The sequence below is a fragment of the Miniopterus schreibersii genome (genome assembly GCF_964146895.1).
Source record: "Miniopterus schreibersii genome assembly, chromosome: 21".
Classification (NCBI taxonomy): Eukaryota; Metazoa; Chordata; class Mammalia; order Chiroptera; family Miniopteridae; genus Miniopterus; species Miniopterus schreibersii.
In genome coordinates this window covers 16,086,228-16,108,231 of record NC_138123.1, presented here as the reverse complement: position 1 = coordinate 16,108,231, position 22,004 = coordinate 16,086,228, and the positions used below count along the sequence as shown (strand labels likewise).

The 22,004-nt window shown below is 40.8% G+C and overlaps 1 protein-coding gene and 1 pseudogene across 7 annotated transcripts in view; one reads left to right on the top strand and one right to left on the bottom strand.

The window, feature by feature from the left end:
* MTR (5-methyltetrahydrofolate-homocysteine methyltransferase) overlaps positions 1-22,004 on the bottom strand; it is a 94,118-nt gene that overhangs the window by 55,294 nt on the left and 16,820 nt on the right. For all 6 annotated transcript variants that reach the window (XM_081124269.1, XM_081124265.1, XM_081124266.1 and 3 more), the window contains 8 exons: positions 21,155-21,247; positions 19,655-19,761; positions 12,825-12,884; positions 12,031-12,125; positions 8,252-8,352; positions 7,095-7,156; positions 6,011-6,078; positions 4,167-4,246 (listed from right to left, as the gene is read on the bottom strand). In XM_081124269.1, the coding sequence (XP_080980395.1) occupies positions 4,167-4,246; positions 6,011-6,078; positions 7,095-7,156; positions 8,252-8,352; positions 12,031-12,125; positions 12,825-12,884; positions 19,655-19,761; positions 21,155-21,247 (666 nt within the window). The remainder of the gene's footprint in view (positions 1-4,166; positions 4,247-6,010; positions 6,079-7,094; positions 7,157-8,251; positions 8,353-12,030; positions 12,126-12,824; positions 12,885-19,654; positions 19,762-21,154; positions 21,248-22,004) is intronic.
* LOC308550444 (proteasome subunit alpha type-3 pseudogene) lies at positions 26-749 on the top strand (annotated as a pseudogene). Its single transcript has one exon. The product of its transcript is annotated as a proteasome subunit alpha type-3 pseudogene (transcript).

The following is a 22,004-nucleotide window of genomic DNA, read 5'->3' as shown; positions in this document are numbered from 1 at the left end:
CTACATGGTCCACTGGTTTCGCAGGATGAGCTCAGTCGGCACTGGGTATGGATTATCAGCCTCTACATTCCCTCCTGATGGAAATGCTTTTCAAGTTGAATATGCTGTGGAGGCTGTGGAAAATACTACTGGAATCAGATGTAAAGATGGTGTTGTCTTTGGGGTAGAAAACTAAGTCCTTTCTAAACTTTACGAAGAAGGGTCCAACAAAGACTCCTCAGTGTTGATCAACATGCTGGAATGGCAGCAGGTTTGTGGCAGATGCTCTCTATCTTTAGCAGACATGGCAAGAGAAGAAGCTTCCGACTTATGATCTAACTTTGGTTCTAACGTTCCGCTCAAGTATCCTGCAGACAGTGGCCATGCACGTGCATGCACACATACTCTACAGTGCAGACCTGAGGCTGCAGTTCCACGCTAGGGTCTGACAGAGGGAATGACGGTGCACAACTCTACACGACTGACCCATCGGGTGTTTCATATGGTTCCTGGGGCTGTGCTATTGGCAAGGCCAAGCAAGCTGCAAAGGCAGAAACAGAAATGACCTGCTGTGATGTTGTTAAAGAGGTTGCAAAAATAATTTACACAGCACACGATGAGGTTAATGATAAAGCTACTGAACTGGAGCTCAGCGGGTCAGGAGTAACTACAGGGAGACATGAAGTTATCCCAAAAGACACAGGGAGAGGCAGAGGGATGTGCTAAGGAACCTGAAGGACGAAGGTGAATCAGGTGATGACAACATGTAACATTTACTTCAGCATTTATTTTAAATTTCTAATACAGTCCCTGTGTAACTATTTAGCCCCTTGGATTATCACATATCCAGGGACCAATTTTCATTAAATTTCTGTCTTGTAATCATTGAAGTTTGGTTAATTTCTGCTTGACTAAGTTGGTGGGGGTTACTAAGCACATATTCTTAGCATTAAAATGTAGATTTATGCCTATTTTAAAATTTCTTGGGTAAAATACTGCAAATAGAGGCTTTGGCATCAGTTTAATTCAAAGCTCCATTCCTAGCTCAGCTAGGATTTAAGATCATGTTCTGCTGGCACGTTATGTAAAAATTACCTACCAATGCAGTAGGCAATTAACTGATGCCACTGCCCAGTTTTGTATTTAGTGGAACGATTATTGGTTATCAGCCACTGTTAACCTCTAGTTGTACACACACAAGAAAGATGTTTCAGGAGAGTTGAGAATGTATTTTTTTTCTTTTATTGTGGTGAGGAGTATCCATAAAATTGCTATTTTTGTCATTTAAGAAATTTCTCAATCTGTAAAGTTCATATAAAAATACTCATATTTTATGTTAAAAATAAATGAGAATATATGTGGGGGAGAAAAGAATATATGTCTGGGGCAAAAGCCATGATGTCCCAGGAGTGCTCCACACTGTCCACTCCACAGCTGTCCATGCAGACAGCAGCCTGAAGCGGGATGGAGCAAGCTTTCTTAATTCACCAGCTTTACCATGTCTCTTTGATTCAAGTCCAAGAGCCCACAGCCAGCAAGACTGAGCAGGGTCAGGAAGGGCCCAGGCTGAGCCCTGGGAGAAAGAGGTACTACTGTGGCAGGTTCACACTCAGGAGCAGACTGTGGGCAAAGCCACTTGGGGCTCCTGCACCTCTTTCTTTCTTTGCCAAGGGGTAACAGCATCTGCCCTATTACAGGCCAATTTAGGGGCAAAATCGGATAATAAATGTGGATACATTACACTGAGGTAAAAACAACATGGTATAAAGTATCACTACAGAAAAGGCCTTTAACTGTTTTGTTCAGCTCATTATATTTAACTTGTCAGGAGAGTCTTGCTGGGTAAGGTTAAAGGCAGGCTCTGGGGACAACCAGCCTCGGTTCAAGCCCTTCCCAGCCATCTCAGTGAACAACCTGGATGACTTCTCACAGCCTCTGAGCTTATAAAACAGAGACAGGAAAAGTATCTGTCCCATAATGTTACTGTAAAAATGAGACTAGAAAATGTCTTTTGAGTCCTTTCCAAAGCACTGGTTGAAGAAGAGACAGGTATGAAGGAGAGGAAAATAATAAATATAGACAGGTGTTTGTTCCCCAACTGGGAAGAGCATTTCCTTCTGGTCTGGGCTTGTGATTTCCCTTTCTGCTCTTAATGACCCTAACAGTCTCACCCCAACCCCTACCAGCCTCAGGGTGACTCTGGTCTCTAGTCAGGTCCTGAGGCCTCCAGGGCGGACAAGCAGAGATAACAGCTTTAAATGCTGAAGAGATTCTGTATCGCTGCCTTCCAAGCATTTCAGGCAAAGCACTTCTGATCTAGTATGAATGCAAAGTTGCTGATTTAAACACTACACTCCTCACAAGTATGTAATTTACAAAAGAACAATTTAAAAGAGTATGTTTGATGTCATTCTTTTAAAATCTAATTGAAGATTTATTTTTTTTAAAGTTTATTTTCAAGGCTCTGAATGATCTTTAGTGAACAAATGATGAAGGGTATTATTATTTTTTTCCATTGTTTTCAGACAGAGTGGGGGGGGTAGAGAGAGAAATATCAATATGAGAGACACACATCAACTGGCTGCCTTCCAGCAAGGGCCCCAACTGGAGTTGGGATAGAGCCTGCAGCGGAGGCATGTGCCCTTGACTGGGAATCAAACCTGGGACCCTTCGGTCCATGGGCCAACACTCTCACCACTGAGCCAAACCTGCCGGGGCTAACTGAAGGTGATTTTTAAAGCAATTTAGAGATAGCACAAGAAATTCAAATTGGAAAAAAGATTTTTCATTCTTACACATAAATTCTTTTTAAACATCATATTTAAATGGATCCCTTCTTATTTCACCTTTGGTAAAGGTTGACAATTTTAATTGTTAGTCATTGGCTGAAGTCAATTAATAGCTTTAAAATCGAAGGATGACCCTGGCCAGTTTGGCTCACTGGTTAGAGCGTCAGCCCACAGACTGAAGGGTCCTGGGTTTGATTCCGGACAAAGGCACATACCTAGGCTGCAGGCTCAGTCCCCGGTTGGCGTGCAAGCGGGAGGCAACTAATCGATGTGTGTCTCTCACATCAATGTTTCAATGTTTCTCTCCTCCCCACTCTCTCTGAAAAGCAATGGGAAAAATATCCTCGGGTGACAATTAAAAATAAATTAATTAATTAAAGTCGAAGGATGAAATAAACTATTCTACCACACCTCTGTGTGACAAAAGTCACTTTTGGGGTATCACAAACCCCCCTTCCTCTAACCTCATCCTGTCTGGAGCATAAGGACACAGAGCAGCCTGACGGGCATGTTGCGACCCATCCTCACCTCCCTCCCTGCTACTGTCTGTGCGGCTCGTTCTGAGTGAGAAAAGTGGGTGCTTCCGTTGCTGGCACTCATCTTTTATTTACTCTGCTAGGGAAACATAAGCAACAAAAACGCCTCACTTTAGAGAAATGTTCCATTCTAAATTATTAGGGTGCATAACTCCCCATATGTGCCATCTGCAGTTCTCTAAGAATCTCTTTAGACATTTTTTTTGCTTAAAGATACTATTTAAGAATATGTCATTAAAGTATCATGGGGAAAATTTCAAATTACTTTATAGTAGTTGGCATAATGAACTATTTTACCAATGTTCCTTATTTGAACATCAAAACTCATTCTGAAAAGGGAGGCTACCTACCTCAGGACTGCTGAGGACAGAAGAAAAAAGTAAACATCACAACTCTTTTTAAAGTTCTGAACATATGACAAATGTGAGACCATGACAATATTTTAGAAACAAACAAAATTTTTTAGGAAGAGGCTGTGTCATTACAAAACATAGAATCTTGGCAATTTGAAATTTTCATTAACTAGCAGCAAATCTGATGATAAGAACTGTGAGGCTGGGGCCGAAGATTATGTTTTCAAAGAGGTAACATTTAGAGACGGGGCCATGTGAGTTCTAATTCTAACCAAGGGCATCTGGGCAAATCACCTGCCTTCATTCATGTTTCCCGGGAAGTTAATGTCACCCCCAGAAAAACAAAGGGTTCTTCACTAGAACCCACCTAAGTGCCAAGAAAAACACACACCCTTCTTTATGGAACAAACAAGTGGTTGGCACAAACATCACTATCACTCAGGACAAACATACTAAATTCATCTACAAATGATTTCTGAAACCATACAACCCATGGCTGGACTACTTACCAGACAGTGACATATGCCCTTCTGAAACAGTGGCAGGTGGAACCCGAGGCTTACAGTTTTTCACAGCTTCAGCAATTTCCCTGAATTAAAAGAGAAAACACTATATCCACTAATTCAGAATAAAATAAAACTAATTTCCAGCTATAAAATGAAGTCTATTTAATACAATTGTGCACATAATTATATATCTAGTTTCAAATATGCAGCAACAGTTACACCTTTTAGCTTTCTCAGTAAAGCAGGAAAAGGGATTCCTAACCCTAGCTTTTCCGAACCTGCCCAGCCTGCTGTGCGTGACGGAACCAGTTTCCGCACTCTGAGCTGTGCACCTAGAGGCGGAGACAGTCTGCACAGAGGCAAACAGCACATCTCCTCCTGTTCCCAGACCCATGGATGTCCTTTACTTCACCAAACCCACACAACACATGTCCCTGCTGCCTACTCAGTAGTTTAAAAGAAAAGAGGCTTCATGGCTGAGAAGGAGGGGCAAACAAGGGGTGAAGGAAATTAAATCCTTTAGGTCTGTTTTTACCAAGCACGGCACACAGAGTAGGGAGGGTACACAGGAATACATCATTAAAACACCAAAATGATTACTCCTAAAAATGTGTTCTGATTATTTATACTCTTTGAACCTTTATCAGCTTTAATGGATTATATCTTTGATCAACCTGGAAAAATCTGGCTAATATAATCCAGAATGATAGACAAAGAGACATATATACCTATGTGTATGTTATTAACATACACTTATTTTAAAAACAACTTTTTAAAAAGAGATAACTTTGAAAAAAAAGAGATATGAAGATAAGCTATATTCAACTACTACAGCTTTCGAAGATGTACACGATATTTAAAAAATAGACAGACTCTTAATAGAGTCTATCACAGAAGTCAACAAAAGCAGTGAAATAGTAGGTAATTCAACAGAGAACATATTATACACATCACAACAGACTCAGAACAGGGAGCTGACTGGCTCAAAATATGACCACCAGTCACTCTAGGGAAGAAACCAAACTATGTGGTCCTAAATATGTTCTATTCCACTGAATCCCAATCCTCTCAAAAGCCGCAGAATTGCAAGGACTTACACAACTTCACCAGGCTCTAGTTTCACACACCCTCCTCCTGCCTCACTTGGCAATGACTGTGGCTGGCAAGTGGTCTCACCGTGTTTCCTTTCATGAGAGAATCTAAGGGAGGTGTGTATCTGCCCACAGGAAATATGAGCTGTTCCTCCTTGACCATTCATACATTAATTAGGTACTTAAGAGGAGAATATTATCATATCTGGGATTTGTTTAACAATAGTCTGGGGGGGACAGTTGGAGAATAGGTAAAATAGGAATAGCAAATGTTAAAAATTATGAAAATTATGTGTTAGGCACATGGGCATTCATTTTATCTTTGGAATTTTTCATAATATAAAGGTATCTTAGGTAGCTAGGGCTGCCCTAATGAAATACCACAGACCGAGTACAGTAGTTTAAATAGCAGAAATTTATTTCTCAAAGTTCTGGAGGCTCCATAGATCAAGTGTCAACAGAGCTGCTTCCCTCTAAGGCCTCTCTCTCTTTGGCTTGTCTTCTCTCTGTGTCTTCGCATTGTCCCTTTCTCTGTACTATGTCTGTGTCTAATCTACTCTTTTTATAAGGACACTAGTCATGTTGGATTAGGGTCTACTCATGTGACCTCATTTTACCGTAATTACCCCTTTAAAGTCCCTATCTCCGAATACAGCCACATTGGAGGAATTGAGAGTTAGGACTTCAACATATGATTTTGAAGAGAACATAATTCATTCCATAATAAAAGGTAAAATATTCAGAAGTGATTACTACCTGATATGATCTGGTGTCGTACCACAGCATCCACCAACAATATTGACCAAGCCATTTATAGCAAAGTCCTGAATTTAGGAAAAGAAAGTCTCAGGGAATTTGTCTGAATTCTAAACTCCCCACTACCCATTCAGCAGAAAAAAATCCTACATTCCCCGAATAACTAATTTTATATTAAAAAGAGAGCTAAACACACTTAACTCTGGATTCAGAGCTTTTAATGCCCCAGATATAACATTAAAACAGTTCAGATACTATGAAATTCTTTATCCCATTTAAAATGTAGTATTTGTTTGCTTCTCTGATCATAATAAAGATTTCTGCCCATATGCTGAGCTGAATATGAATTAGCTAATGCATTTTCAAATAACACACAAAGTTTTAAAATTTAAATTAATTAAAAATTTTAAAGAATTAAAAATTCAGCTCCTCAGTCACAAAAGCCACATTTCAAGTGGTAGTGGCTGCATACAGGACAGTGTGGGTCTGGAGTCTAACCATAGGCTAGTTTGAAGGACAAGAGAGGAAGGCAAGAAACTGAGAAGTCCAAACACTGAAAAGAGCATCTACATAAGGTATTAAAATTATAAGAATTAAGTCAGAAATAGTTTAGGAGAGAATGTCAGGGAGCCAGAAGCTACAGATCCCAGGAATGAAGAAAAGAGACCAGGGGCTAGTGGTAAGGAGGGGAGACGGGTAGTATGGGGTCATGGCCCAGGCAGTGGGTAGTACAGGGTTCCAGGACAGAGACATACGGGACAGGAGAATGGGGTGGTGACGACGGGAAATAAGGAGTCTGGGCCTGGGGGAAACCACTTGGGAGGGCTGCAGGACAGGCGAGTTTCAATTAGTTTCAGTGGGACCTCACTGGGAATTTTCCAACAGCCACCAGTACCAACTGGGAGAAGGAGGCTGACAGTTAGCCTGCCCCTCTACCTCTACCAGGTCAAATCAGAATAACTAAGATTTATTCATTACAGTACATAAACTGGAATTTATTTAGGAAAAAATTTTGCTTCTAAATATTCTAAATCTAAAACTTCATTCCCCTCTCTCAAGAACCAAGTAAAAGAGTACACTTGACCTTTAAGTGCGTGGCCATCATGTGCGGAGTTTCGTCATAGTCACCGAAGGTGTTGGGAAGACCTGAAAAAAGGTATTTCAACCATTACTGGAAACTCCCTAACAAACAGACATTGTATCTGTAAAAGCTTTAGGTTAAAATGTTAGAAAACTTTATATTTAAGTTAAATGGTGCATTATAATACTTGCAAAAACAAATAGTTCTTAATGTTAAACACAGTAAATAGAAACACCACACCAAAAACAAAAGTCACAGAGGAATATAAACACCACTATTTCCTTTCCATTTGAAAGAAAAGCATTACTGCTACATGGGACAGAACCCCCCACTATTCCCCACCCCTTCCCATAAAGGAAATTCATTCATTACCCAGCTGCTTGGGGTGGGTAGGGGGAGTACTATGCCCTTCAAACTAATGAGCACCTGACATGCAATTAAAAACACAAAACACGACCAGTCTCCTTTCAAATAAATTTTCCCAAGTAAAACTTTAGTATCTAATTTTCTAATTTCGTATGCCCTTCCAGTTACCTCGATACTGGTGGAAAATAAAATTGATTGTGTGTTAAAATGTATATATTTGGAGGAAAAAATGCTGGGAAATGATATTTAGCCTTAAGTACCTAAGCAGTGCTCAAAACATTCACCAGGAAATCAGGTTAACCCAGATGAATTACCACTATTTAGCTGAATAGTTTGAGAATTATCTATAAACCCCTCGGTAATTTTTATAGTGTAAACTAGAAGTCCTAACTTTTAGAAGGGAAAGGGTAACAAGACATCTGCTCTTTGTGAACAGTGACAAAGGAGATGGGGGCTCCCTCTCCCGCTCTCTGCACTGGTCATTCCGGTCACCTTCCACACGGTAAGGACTGTCACCAAAAGCAAGGCTCTATCAGTTATGGGACTAGTCTTCATTCCTCAAAGTTCTGCCCAATTCTGAAGCTTTCAGGCTAAGCCAAACTGTTCCTTCAAGTCTAAAGGAAAACAGTGGTCTAGACCCAAACATTCTCCACTTAGAAAATTCCTATAGGTTAACTGAGTGTTCACTATATACCAAGACCTACGAAACAAACTCTTTTATCAAGATGTTACTGTACCCACCCATGTCCCGTGTATTTGGATTTCCCCAAGTGCAGCTCCCTTGAAATACACACCTGCATTGGGATAGCAGAGGACATAGGCTGTTGTCCATTTTCCAATTGTTTCAATAAAAGGTCTCATTTCAGCTGCACCCAGAGCACAATTCAATCCAATGCTGGAAAAACAAGAAGATAACAAGAGCATCCTCTTTTACTCAAAATATTTATGCACATAAAGAGTTATAATAAAGGAATATATCTGAAACCAAGCAGATAATAAATCCCTGATTCAAAGCACTTCGATGGAGCTATAGTCAAAGACACATCACTCAAGGCTCCTGCACACTGAATACTATTCCTGTCCATGTTTCCATTGTCAGATGGTCCTGTGGCTAAAGAAACCTGCCTATGGACCTGATTCCTGAAATGAGCTCACAGTTTGGTTATGGCATACTGTGAGACAAATGCCTGCAAAACACCACTGCTAACAAACATCTGATTTTAAAGCAATACATAAAAGAAAGAAAAAGAAAAAGCTTGGATATAGAAGGAACATTAATAGTATGTGGAAGCCACTCTAGGAGGCTAGTAAACCAAGACGTAGTCCTTGCTCCATAAAAACTTGCCCTCTTATAAATCAAGCTGGCTTTCCTAAACTTTCCCCTAGTAGCCCTTTAAATACCCCCTCTGGCCTTACCCCGTCCTGCTCAGTGGTTAGAGTGTCGGCTCGAGGGCTGAAGGGTCCCAGGTTTGATTCTGGCCAAGGGCACGGACCTCAGTTGCAGGCTAGATCCCCGGGCTCGTGCAGGAGGCAACCAATCGATGTGTCTTTCTCACATTGATGTTTCTCTCTCTCTCTCTCCCTTCCACTCTCTCTCAAAAGCAATGGAAAAAATATTCTCAGGTGAGGATTTAAAAAATAAATAAGTAAATAAATCCCCCCTTCCTTCTTTTTGGTAGCTGTTTTTTCCAACTCCTCTCCACCTCTCCTCTTATCTAGGAGTTATCTGTAAGCACAATTTTTTAAACAATTTATATTGTACAAGATTCATATTTTGCTTTTTAACAAGGATACTTATGTAGTAAATTCTGCCTTAGGCAGATGTTGGCCAGAAAAATCCAGATTCCTCTGGGACCCCACCTTGGCCTCTCCCGGACTTGGAACCTGTTGTGGAAGGAATTGGCTATGACCTTCACCACTGGAGAGTAGGGTCTGTTGCTAGGGAAAAGGGTGTTTTGGTTCTGACAGGAGAAGGGTTCACCATGATCACCTAGTGCCTCTATGGAGGGGTCTGGAAGAAGTATTCCAGTCTGATTTCTTCCTTAGCTGATTCTCCCCATATGCACCTCTCTAGCTCTGAATATTTGGCACCAGAGCTCCTGAAACACCACTTCTCCTCATACACCTCCCTCCCTCCCAGTGGCCAAGGCTTTGGAGCCCCCCTTTCCTAACACCAAAATTATTTAAAGAGAAAAATACAAGACAAAAACCTATTAGCACTTTGTAAACATAGTGAATAACCTCTTGGAATATTTTTGGCTTTATATAAAACAAGGTTTTTAATTGTAAAATATAAGTGCCATTGGAAAATGCACAGGGTGTAATTTTGTTAAAGTAAATTTTTCAATGTTTTACAGAATTACATTTTCCAAAACAATTTTTTATAATGAAGTTGTTTATTAAAAACTTGTGAATGATGAAAAAATTAAGCTGGCTTCTTTTTCACTGTTTTTAGAGAGAGGAAGGGAGAAAGGGAAGTAGGTGGAAGGGGGGAAGGGGGGAGGGAGGGAGAGAGAGACAGAAACATCGAACAGTTGCCTCCTACAGGAGCCCTGACCAGGGATCGAACCCACAACCTGGGTATGTGCCCTGACCGGGAATTGAACCTGCCACCTTTTGGTGTACGTGATGGTGCTCCAACCAACGGAGCCACAGCCACTAGGGCTAAGTTGGCTTCTTTATATATAAAACCAGGGTCTCTCTGTTTAGCAGATGAAACTTACTCAAAGCAAAGCTGCTCTGACTTAAGAGTGAGGGCCTGAAACCCCTCCAAAACCCACCTCACTGGGGACCCCTGAGGCCTGCAGGAAATCAGGAATTAACTATGAAGCTACTGACCTCTGACATATTTTCTTTTTAATACAGGGTGGGGCAAAAGTAGGTTTACAGTTGTAAGTATATGAAAGACAGAGTTTATTCTTGTATTATTACTCATTAATTACAGTATTATTTTCCATACGAACAACTCTAAACCTACTTTGGCCCCGCCCTGTATTTTACTTTTTACTTTTACTAGGGTTCCTTGGTGCAATGTGGTAGGGAAGAGAGAAAGGAAATGAAAGTAAGACTGTTCAAAATGTTTATGTAGTTCAAAACTACATAAAGTTTGTCCTCAGAGATCCCTACACGTTCCTATCTTTAGTTTTTCTGTTAAATGTTTATTGCATCCCTTTGATGTTCCAAGGACTCTACCTAGCATTGGAGAAATATAGATGATTAAGAGATGGCTCTAAAAAAGCCCATAAGCTGTTAAGGAGCTAATCACAACCCAGTTCAATGCAGTTACTTTCTTAATTATCAGGCCTGATCAGTAATATAACCAAGCATTCTATACTACACCAGCCTTCATGAAATCACACTACCACACTAAATCAACTGGAAGATCAGCCCTGAAACTAGAAACATAAAAATGTGAAAAAGAACATCACATAAATGATGAAATAGGGTATGCACAGTGGTCAAGAGCATGCCCCTGTCTCTCGATCCACTATTTACTTAATATTGGGCCAGTTACAACTCCTAAGTCTCAGTCCCCTTTCTCAATGAAATGAGGCCATAAACAGCAGTACCTACACCAGGTGTTGTCTCCAGAATTAGAAGAAATAGTCTCATAAATCACTTAGAATCAAGCCTGGCATACAGCAAACTCTCAGTAAATGTCTATTACTACTACTTTCATGGCAAAGGCTATAATAAAAGTAAACAGAGTACTCTGAGAGGAACATCAACCTGGGCTTGTAAGAGAAGGTGGGTCCCTGAAGAGGACCCTCTAGGTGAGTCTTAAAGGCGAGCAAGGAGCCAAGAGAGAGGGGGAGAGAAGGAGAGAGCAAAAGAGAGAGGAGAGGAGGAGAAAGGGAGAAAAGAGAGATAAGATAAGATACAGAGAGGGAGAGACAAAGAGAGACAGAGAGAGAATGAGAGAGAGGATGAGCACAGCTTCTAGGCAGAAGAAATAAATGGCACATTTATGGAGAAGGCACAGGAGAAAAAGTATATACTCTTGGAGCTTCCATTTCACTCACAGTATGTAATTTAAACTAATATGACAGAAAACATTTGGGAGAAATGTTAAAATAGAATGGAAAAGCCATGTTAATTTAATACTTTTTAAAATTGTTTTTCTTTTCTTGATTTCAGAGATAGGGAGAGTGAGAGCAAGATAGAAACACCAATTATGAAAGAGAATCATTGACTGGCTGCCTCCTGCACAACCCCCACTGGAGATTAAGCCTGCAACCCAAGCACATGCCCTACTAGGAATCGAATGGTCATCTCCAGGTTCAAGGGTTGACACTCAACTGCTGAGCCACACCGGCCGGGCAAGCCATGTTAATTTTGAAGATAAAAATCTGAGTTTTCCCCATCTTATTCCAAGTTAGACTGCTTCTGGTTGTTCCATAAATAGCGAATAAAAACCTTTGTAAAGCACTGCAGAAAGTGTAAGTGCTGACAATAGTTTTTAAATCTTATTACTAAACCAACAAGCACAGTCGTAAACTATAAGAGGGACACTTATAGCCATCAGGGAAGGTCCCCAAAAAGGGATGGAGTCAAGGAAAGAATGATGCCTCACCAGAGTGGGTCTGCGTGAGACACACTGATGACAAATGCCTCTCCTGTCTGTCCAGAAAGCGTCCGCCCGCTTTTATCGACAATTGTTCCTGAAATCTGAATTAACAAGGCAAATTCAGTCAACAATACAGGCTGGAATGAAGAGTTCAGTCACAAAGACAAAATAAAATAAGCAAGCTGACTTTTTGTGTACTTTTACAGGGAAGAGAACTGTGGAACTCAAAGGTAGCATATTCTACAATTGTCAGAATAGACACATGTCAAGTGAGGGGGGAGTTGGGGAACCATGGAAGCAAGGAAAAGGGAAAGCCACAGAGGCAAATGCTGTGACCAGAGCTGCTTCAGAATTCACACATCCCGTCTCATTAGAGAAGGCTTTCCCACGATCCTCAGCTTGGCCTGGCCTCCTCCTGTGGCACAGTCCTAGTTTAGATTCCATTTTAGTCTCACCAGGCAACCTCAGGATTCTTGAATGGGTCTGCTTATTGAGTTAATAAATTGGCAATCTGCTGCTTTCAGCGCTGGGTACTCCAAGTCAGCATGCAAGGCCCTAAGGAGGGTACAACCCTAAGCCCCTGGCTTCAGGATACCAATCCAGCCAGAACACTCTGCTTTGCACCAACCACTTCCAGATTCATTTGCTTCGTCTTAAGGTGGTGGTAGGAGGAATGTGAAGAGAAAACTTAAAGTAGGTGGTTACCGAAAGATACTATCAGTAGTTCTATGCAAGAAAAAAACCCCTACCCTCAAATGACAATATTAATAAAAAACAAAAATCAACATTTCAGAACTTACAAAGATAGGCCGGGGAGCATATGTCTCTTCAAAAAGCTCCTGGAGTGCAAACAAGGCTGCCTGTCAGGGTAAAAAAAAGAGTATTATCTTGGATTCCAAGATGGCTACAGATGAGGTGGGACCTTCACCCACCTGCTCCCAGCCCCAAACTGGGTTTGCAGCTAAATTATAGCGCAATCAACCTGAATAACCAAGTGAAGCCTAGCTGAACTGAAATATTATAACCCAGGATTTACAAAAGAAGCCACATAGAGACTAGTAAAAAGGGCGGAGATGTGGAAAGGGATAGCACCTGCACCCAGGTGCAGTGATGGCTGAGAAGCTACAGGGATATTGGGGCTGCAAAACTCCCTCCCCCAGGAGCACGGGGTCTCAACCCCATGTAGGGATGCTCAGCCCAGAGCAACAGAGATGGGGAGAGGAGAACACGTATCATCTGGTGGTGAAAATCAGTGGTGATTCAGTCTGCCTGGATACCCAGATGGCACCTTCCCAAGAACTAGCACTCCTATTGTTACAGCACCAGAATGAGAAGTGCACTACCTAGTCCCTGACTGCTGGTGAGGCCCCTCTGCCATACTCAGGTCCTGCAGAGGGGGGTTTTCTGGCTGCACCTAGCAATGCCTTTTGGGGCCCTCTTTTTCTGGGGAGGCTTTGGCAGAGACTCTGAAAGTGACGAAACTGTGTGGCTTTGGAAAGAGGGCCAATCTCTCCCACCTTGAGGACACAGCCAGCACCACTGCTCCTACCTGTTGAATCACTCAGCAGTGTGATTCCAACAGGCACTAGACTCTGCTGGGAAAAACTCCACCTGAGGGGCAGCCCCTGTACAGTGTCTCATACATAGTGATCGAGGTTTACCCTTATAGTCACCCAGCCTGAAGGGTTAATTCCACCCATGAAAGGGCCAAAAGCATTCAAGACTCAACTACAACAGAAGGGTGCACATAAACCACAAGAAACATTCCTGGAGCAATGAAGCTCTGGTGACCTGGAAGATTGTGCCACTGAGCCCAACAAGACATCATCATAAAGCCATCATGACAAGTTTGGGAGTCATAGCAGATCTACCTAATACACAGAGACAAATGGGGAGACAAAGAAATATGCCTCCAGCAACAGAACAAGAGAAATCCCAGAAAAAGAATTATATGAAATAGAAGCAACCAAAATAGCAGATGCAGACTTTGAAACAATGGTTGTAAAGATGCTCTGGGACCTTAGGGAAAAAATGGATGATCTCAGTAAGAACTTAAAGAAAGAGATAGTAAGCATTAAAAAAAAAAAAGGAAAACATAGAAAAGAACCATTGAGAAAAGAAGAACACAATATCTGAAATGAAAAATGCACTAGAAGGTATCAACAGCAGGTTAGATGAAGTGGGGGATCGAAGCAGCAATTTAGAGGACAAGATAACAGTAAGTACCCAATTAGAGCATCAAAAAGGAAAGAGAATTTTTAAAAATGAGGAAACTCTAAGAGACCTCTGGAACATCAACCATAAAAACATCCACATCATACGTATCTGAGAAGGAGAAGAGAGTGACTCAGACAACAGTGTGGTGATAGTCAGAGGGAAAGGGGAGTGGGATCTAGGTGGAGGTGGGCAAAGTGGGGGTAGAGGTAGGAAATGGGGATTGAAGAAACTTTGCTTGGGGTGATGGGTGCATGATGTAGTGTGCAGATGATGTTTTACTGAGTTGTACACTTGGAACCTGTATGGTTTCGTGAACCCAATTTCTATCATCTTTATCTGGGAGAGACTGTGTCCAAAGGTCATTCTAACTGGCTGATCTGAATGCTGGCTTTTCTAAGACCTCTTCAGGTAAGATCCATGTCACGTTCTCTGGGGAGAAGAAATGTGTTCTCCCTATAACGCACAACCCAGCACCATCTGAAGATCACACTAAAACAAAACAAATGCTGACTGAAAGTTCACCTAGGAACTAGTGTATCCTCTGAGGGGGAGCTGAAGAGCTACTCTTTCTTTCTTTTCTCAATCAAAATTAAAAATAAGAATGCTTCTGCCTCCCATATCGTCATATATACATGGTAGGTATATGAACCAACATTGTGTGTCATTGCCAAAAAGAGTGTGAGCTCAGGATGAGATGTTAAAGATCCAAATCCTCTGTTACTGTGCAGGTTTTGTTGAGTTCCAGGCAACACATCTTTCTTTTTATCATTCTATTTCTTGACTCTAAGATGCACATATTTCCATAATTAATTTTTTAAAATCAGAATGTAATCTGTAACTAATGTGTACCTTTGTTGTGATGGTGGGATTCTTTTCCCCACCAAAAAAAAAAATGTGAATTTCTCTTTTGATAGCTAGAACAAATTGACCCTAAAGATCTTACAGAAAATAAACATGGAAAGAATAGCCAGGAAAGTTCTGGATAAAAGAAGGAGGGGTGTTCAATGAAAAGCCTACCAAGCTACCAGTTACTCAGACACACTGTAGTTATAATTCTACATAACACTACATAATGGTACGTAACATAATGCTACCCTGTAAATAACAGGAGGGCAGTGTGACATCAGCAGACAGATAACTGGAACAAATTAGACCAGATGTACTCCTGAATTTAGATGATATGGGTGATTCTACGATTCCTCTCATCAGAAAATAAAAGAATGTCTAATAGATGGTGTTAGGGAAAGTAGGTAACCTTAGAGAAAAACAGTAGTTAGATCTCTACCCTTTCCAAACTCCAAAATAAATTCCAGACCCCTAATGAGGTAAACCAGTCCCTCTACAACCAAAAGAATGTCATGTCATACATTCTAAAACCTAAAAACTTCACTAACAAAATATATACCTAATGCTTTATCCTATTATTATACAACCCTTATTTCTACTCTAAACAATACTCTTTTCAAATGTATATCTGGATCTCATTTCAGATATAGTTCCTATTATATGTTACTGCTCTTATTTTCAAAATGTACACCTGAGTTGCTTCCCAAATTATAAAATTTGTTTACTGAGATTCAAAAAACAATTCTAAAAAGGTATATAAAAGAGAACCATACGAGTGACATGTTAAAAATGAGCAGGATAGTTGTTCAGCTCCTGGCTGGTAGTCCTGTCCCTCGTTCTTCACAAATGCAAGTATTTTAGTAAAAAAAAATGTTTAAAAAATTATAGGTGGTACCCAACTGGAGTGGCTCAGTGGCTGAGCATCCAGAACTCGGTTCGATTCCCGGCCAGAGCACATGCCCGGATTGAGGGCTCGATCCCCAGTAGCAGGCATGCAGGAGGCGGCCGATCAATGACTCTCTCATCATTGATGTTTCTATCTCTCTCCTTCTCCCTTCCTCTCTCTGAAATCAATAAAGACATATTTAAAAAAAACACTATGGGTGGTGGCTGACCTTGGCCTGCACCTCCTGTGAGGCCCCAGAACCAGCATACCCGGTAGACAGCTTCAGATCACTCTGAAGCACCACCTAACCACCTCCACAAGCAAAACAGTCAAGGCGTGGACTCAGCAGGTACCTAAGCCCTGCTGAAATAAGTTCTGCTCTATGGGGTTGGCCCCTGCATAGCAGATCCTCTGCAGTCCATCCTCACAGCCAGTTGGTCTAGGTATAAGCCCTCCCTCTGATGTGCCAAGAGCCATCAAGCCTCAACTACGGCAGGTGGGTGCACACTACAGGACACCTACTACATAAGGCCACTCTACTTTTGATTGAAGCATTTAATCCATGTACATTTAAAGTAATTGTTGATAGATATGTTGTTACTGCCATTTTAAAAAGCATTTTTTATCTTTTCTTCTTAAAGAAGGCCCCTAAACATTTCCTGGGAGACAAAGCAGCTCTACCTAATGCATAGAAACAAACACAGCAAGGCAGCCAAAATGAGAAGACAAAGAAACATGTCCTGAATGAAAGAACAGAACAAAACTCCAGAGAAAGAACTAAAGGAGCAATCTGCCAGATGCAGAGTTCAAAACACTGGTCATCGGGGTGCTCAATGTACTTAGGGGCAGAGCAGTGAAACTTAGTGAGAAATTCAACAAAGGGATAGGAAACATAAAAAAGAACCAGTCAGAGCTGAAGAATACACTAACTAAAATGAAGAACACATTATGGGGATCAACAGTAGATGAGATGAAACAGAGAACCAAATCAGTGATTTGGGATATAAGAAAGCAGAAAACCTCCAATCCAAACAGCAAAAAGAAAAAAGAATCCAAAAAAACGAGGATTCATTTGTGCCAAAGGGACTGGCACAAAATATTCAAAGTGATGAAAAGCAAGGATCTGCAACCAAGATTGCTCTACCCAGCAAGGCTATCATTCAGAATCCAAGGGACAGAGAAAGAGCTTCCCAGACAAGAAAACGCTAAAGGAGCTCATCACCACCAGGCCAGCACTACAGGAAATGTTTAGGGGCCTTCTTTAAGAAGAAAAGATAAAAAATGCTTTTTAAAATGGCAATAACAACATATCTATCAACAATTACTTTAAATATACATGGATTAAATGCTCCAATCAAAAGTCATACAGTGGCTGAATGGATAACAAAACAAGACCCTTACATATGCTGCCTACAAGAGACTCGCTTCACATCGAGATACACACAGAATGAAAGTAAAGGGATGAAAAAAAGATATTTCGTGAAAATGGAAAAAAAAAAAAGCTGGGGAAGCAATATTTATTATCAGACAAAATAGACTTTAAAACAAGACAAAGAAGGATCCAGCATTTCTACTTCTGAGTATTTATCTGAAGAAACCCAAGACACTGAATCAAAAAGACATATGCACCCCTATGTTCATGCGGCATTATTTACAGCAGCCAAGGTATGGAAGCAGCCTACCGTCCTCAATGGGTAAAGGAATAAAGAAGATATGGCGCATACACACAATGGAGTAGGACTCAGCCACCGAAAGAATTAAATTGTGCAACAACGTGAACCCAGAGGGTGAAATAAGTCAGAAAGAGACAAATGCCAGAATCTAACAAACAAAATAAACAAACAAGCAGAACCGAGAAAGACTCATAGACATAAAGAACATTTTGACTGTTGCCAGATGGGAGGGGGTTTGGGTGATGGGTTGAAAAGGTGAAGGGATTAACTACAAACTGGTCGTTACAGAAGTCATTATTTATTTATTTATTTATTTTAAATATATCTTTATTGATTTCAGAGAGAGGAAAGGAGAGGGAGAGAGAGAGACAGAAACATCAATGATGAGAGTCATTGATCGGCTACAGCCCGCAACCCGGGCATGTGCCCTGACTGGGAATTGAACCCTGATCGCCTGGATCCTAGGTCGATGCTTAACCGCTGAGCCACGCCCGGCCGGGCCAGAAGTCATTATTTAAAACAAACTTCTGAATCTGTGGTCTTATTTCCATAACATTTAAACAATTAAACATTTGATGACATGTTAAGTACTAGGGATAAAAAGAGACCATTTTTTATTCTTACCTGGGAACGGGGAGTGCCCTTGCAAATAAAATTCCCTCCCCACCAAAAAACAGAATCCGTAAATCCAACCAGACAAAATTAAAATTCTCTTACACCAGTAAAAAACTAAATCAATCAAACAAAAAACAACACAACTATATCACCATCACCACCACATATAAAGTCAAAAGTCAAACACCAAACTGGAGACAATATTTGCTATTCATCACCAACAAGAATGATTTCCTTAGGGAAAGAAAATAAAAAAGACCAAAAGTCCAACAGAAATAAGGCGCAGCACACACATCACAGGAGAGGAAATGTAAATGTTGTAAAAATGTTAAGATGCTCTATTTCATTTATAGTCAGAAAAATACAAATAAAAACTATAGTACGGAAGCATTTTCCACCTATCAAGTTGGACAAGATCAAAACGTGTAACAGCAGATGGTGTGGCGAGGGTGTGAGGAAACCAGCCCTGCTGTGCACCGCTTGCTGACTGGGGTTTAAGTGAGCACATCTCCAAGGGGGCCAATTTGACACTAAAGATCAAAATTAACAATGCACAAACCCTTTGACCTGGCAATTTCACTTGTAGAAAGTCATCCCCTGGATACAGTGTGCAAAATGTTATGTATAAATTGATGGTCTCCAGACGGAGGGAGCTGAGGGGATGAGTTAAAAAGTTGAAGGGATTAAGAAGTACACACTGGCAGTTATAAAACACTCACGGGGATGTAAGTACAGCACTGGGAACATAGTCAGTGATACTGTAAAAACTATGCATGGTGCCAGTTGGGTACCAGACTTATCGAGGGGATCACTTTATAAGTTACATAAATATCTAATCACTATGTTGTACACCCGAAACTAATATAATAATGTATGTCAACTGTAATTGAAAATTAAAAAAGCAAACAAATAAATAGCACAGGTATAGGATACTGACTTTTCCCTCCATACACTTATGTGCCTTTGTACATATGTAAGGAACACAACCCACCCCCCCAGTACCTGCACAGAATCCGTCAGGCTCCACACTGGTAAGAGTAGTTGTCCCCAGGAAACAGGAGATGGAAGGATAGTACTTTTCACTACATATTTTTATGTACCTTTTGCATTTAGAACCATGTATATATACATTACCTGTGCATATATGCACATATAGTAGCTATACATGAAAATATTTACTTTTACAATTAAAAAAAAACCATTTTCTAAAAGTTAAAAAGATAACATTTTGAAGTTTTTTCATTCTACCAGCCTCGGTTAAAAATAGTCAAGAATAAAATGGAACGAAGGAATTTCATTTAATCTTAATAATGGCTATTACTGTCTTCTCCCTACATTAGGGGATTCTCCAGCCTCCCACCCCAGCCCTGTCCCTTTTCCTCCCTTAACTCACCTTGGCATTGGCAGTATCAAAAATAGTTTCAACGAGTAAGATATCGACCCCACCATCTAGAAGCCCTTGGGCCTGCTCTTTGTATGCCTCAACGAGCTCATCAAAAGCTGCAAAAGATAAAAACACATCCAGGACCTCAGTCATCAACATCCCCTGAATGACCAGGACGTGCTGTGTTCAGGCCTGGCACCTGTGAACTACATACTGCTGGTTTATGGCACATAATTTAAGGACAATGCCACCTTTTGTAAGGAATCAGATGTAGAAATATGGCAGTGATGGAAGTTGAACCAGTAAACTGGACACAGTTGCTCCGGAACACTTGCACAAAGCCTGCACATCCCATGTGTGAGTCAAGAAAGAATAAGAGGGAGCCCAGAATTCCCGAGATCTGCACCTGCTATGGAGATCTTTAGGACAGATCATTCTTTCCAGGGATGGTTTTGATCAACTTATAAGGGATGAATGTGAGGAGTAACCAAAGGAACGTGTCACACTGATTTGGACATCACATGGGGAGTCACGTCCTCTCTCTCTCTGGTAAAAGGCTGCAGTCCTGTGGGTTTGGTTCCTGCCCTCTGACAGCAACTCTGTCAGAGAAAAGACATGCCTGATGGACAGTTTCAATCTCAAACAAAAGTGTTCAATGACTCCTGGGTACAATTTTTGTTAGAAACATCTCGAGGTGTCTCTTTCCATCTGAGAAGTCACCCATCTTCCCATTTCACTTCCCAACCAAAAGAGAAAATGCTCAGCTACTCGGTAGAGGCCTAAGCAGCACATCGCATCTTCCACAGCACGGGAGGAAGAAGAGGTAGCTCCTCACTGCCATGCCTAGACTGAGAGGGCCTCAGAATGAGCCACCCTGGTGACCAAGTGTGGAAGCTCCACATGGAAAGTTCTGTGACCAAAAGCCTACAAACCACACCTGCCTCAACTTGCCATCTATACAAAATCAATTCCATACACAGTATCATTACTATTCAGCTCTGAAAGTTTGTTTGTTTTGTATAGTCTGATGCTTAAGAAATTGACCCATATTTCTAGATTTTTTTGTAAAATCTCAATGCAAGTATGCTTATATATGATAGTTTGTAATTTTTATAATGCTAATATGTTTATATAGTTTGGACTGCTTTGTGATAAATAAAATGGAGGTCTAGTGGGTTATTCTCTCATAGACCAAGGTCTGATGTCCATAATTTCTCAACTTGTCAGTTTAAAGCTTTATTTTGATAGATTTTATTTTCCACAGCTAATACAAAAGAACTAATACAACACCATGTACATTTGAAAGCAAATTTAAAACACAGACACACACCAGCTAACTTTCTTTTTAGATGTATATTATATTCCAGGGTCTGCTGTAAGCCTTTGTATGGATAAAGTCTCAATAACCCTGACATAGATCCATTACTGGTCCCACCTTACCGACTGAGAGATTACTAAAACACAGAAGTACTTGCTCACAATCAACAATTCTATGTGATGAATACTCACTGATGTTCCTGTAATCTGGTCTTTCCACAGACGGGGACACAGAGAGTGTCTTATTAGTTGGACCCAGAGCTCCTGCCACAAACCTCTTAATTCCTTTGGGAAAGAAAAGCAAGTATGAGATCTCTGAATTGCTCACACTTTTTGTTGTGAATCAATAAGGTATAAGATTTTCCTAGGATATAGGTCTATAATCCTTTGTCCAATACTCTGAAATCCAAAAGGCACGTTTTTCTTAACGTTTTTCTTAATTCATTTCACAACAAAACTTGACCTTTCCTGAACTAACAATAGGCTTATGTATATATACTCTTTCTCCCACTCAGAGGAACAGTTCATAGGTGTTACTGCAAATACGTGTTTGATTACGGGGCTGTCCCAGATCCCACTGGAAAAATTATGAAATATGGGGCATCTGCACATGTCAGCAGCCCAATCAAAACTCTCGGAGTTCTCAAGCCTAGCTTCAAAGTGTGTCAGTAAGGTACCCTTTCTACCACCACAGCTATGTGTAAACACATTCTCTCTCCCTATCCTTGATGGTCCTGGACTTAACAGGTTCTGCAGAAGCTCCTAACAGTAGCATTCAACTTGAAATGCTCTCAGGCCCTTTACTGGGGGAAAATATTAAATCAGAATTAGCAATTATACGGCCTGAAATTAAAGTATAAAGCAGATCAAATCTTACTTTAATAATCCTTTTAATAATTCTCTAATAACCTTTCCCCCAAGCAAGAGTTTTGGTGCTCTACAGGAACCTGAGAAGTGCTCACTTACAGATGCTAACAGAAGCCAGGGCTACACCACTCATTACCTCTGGTAATTTTAACCACTCAGTAACCCGGTTACATGG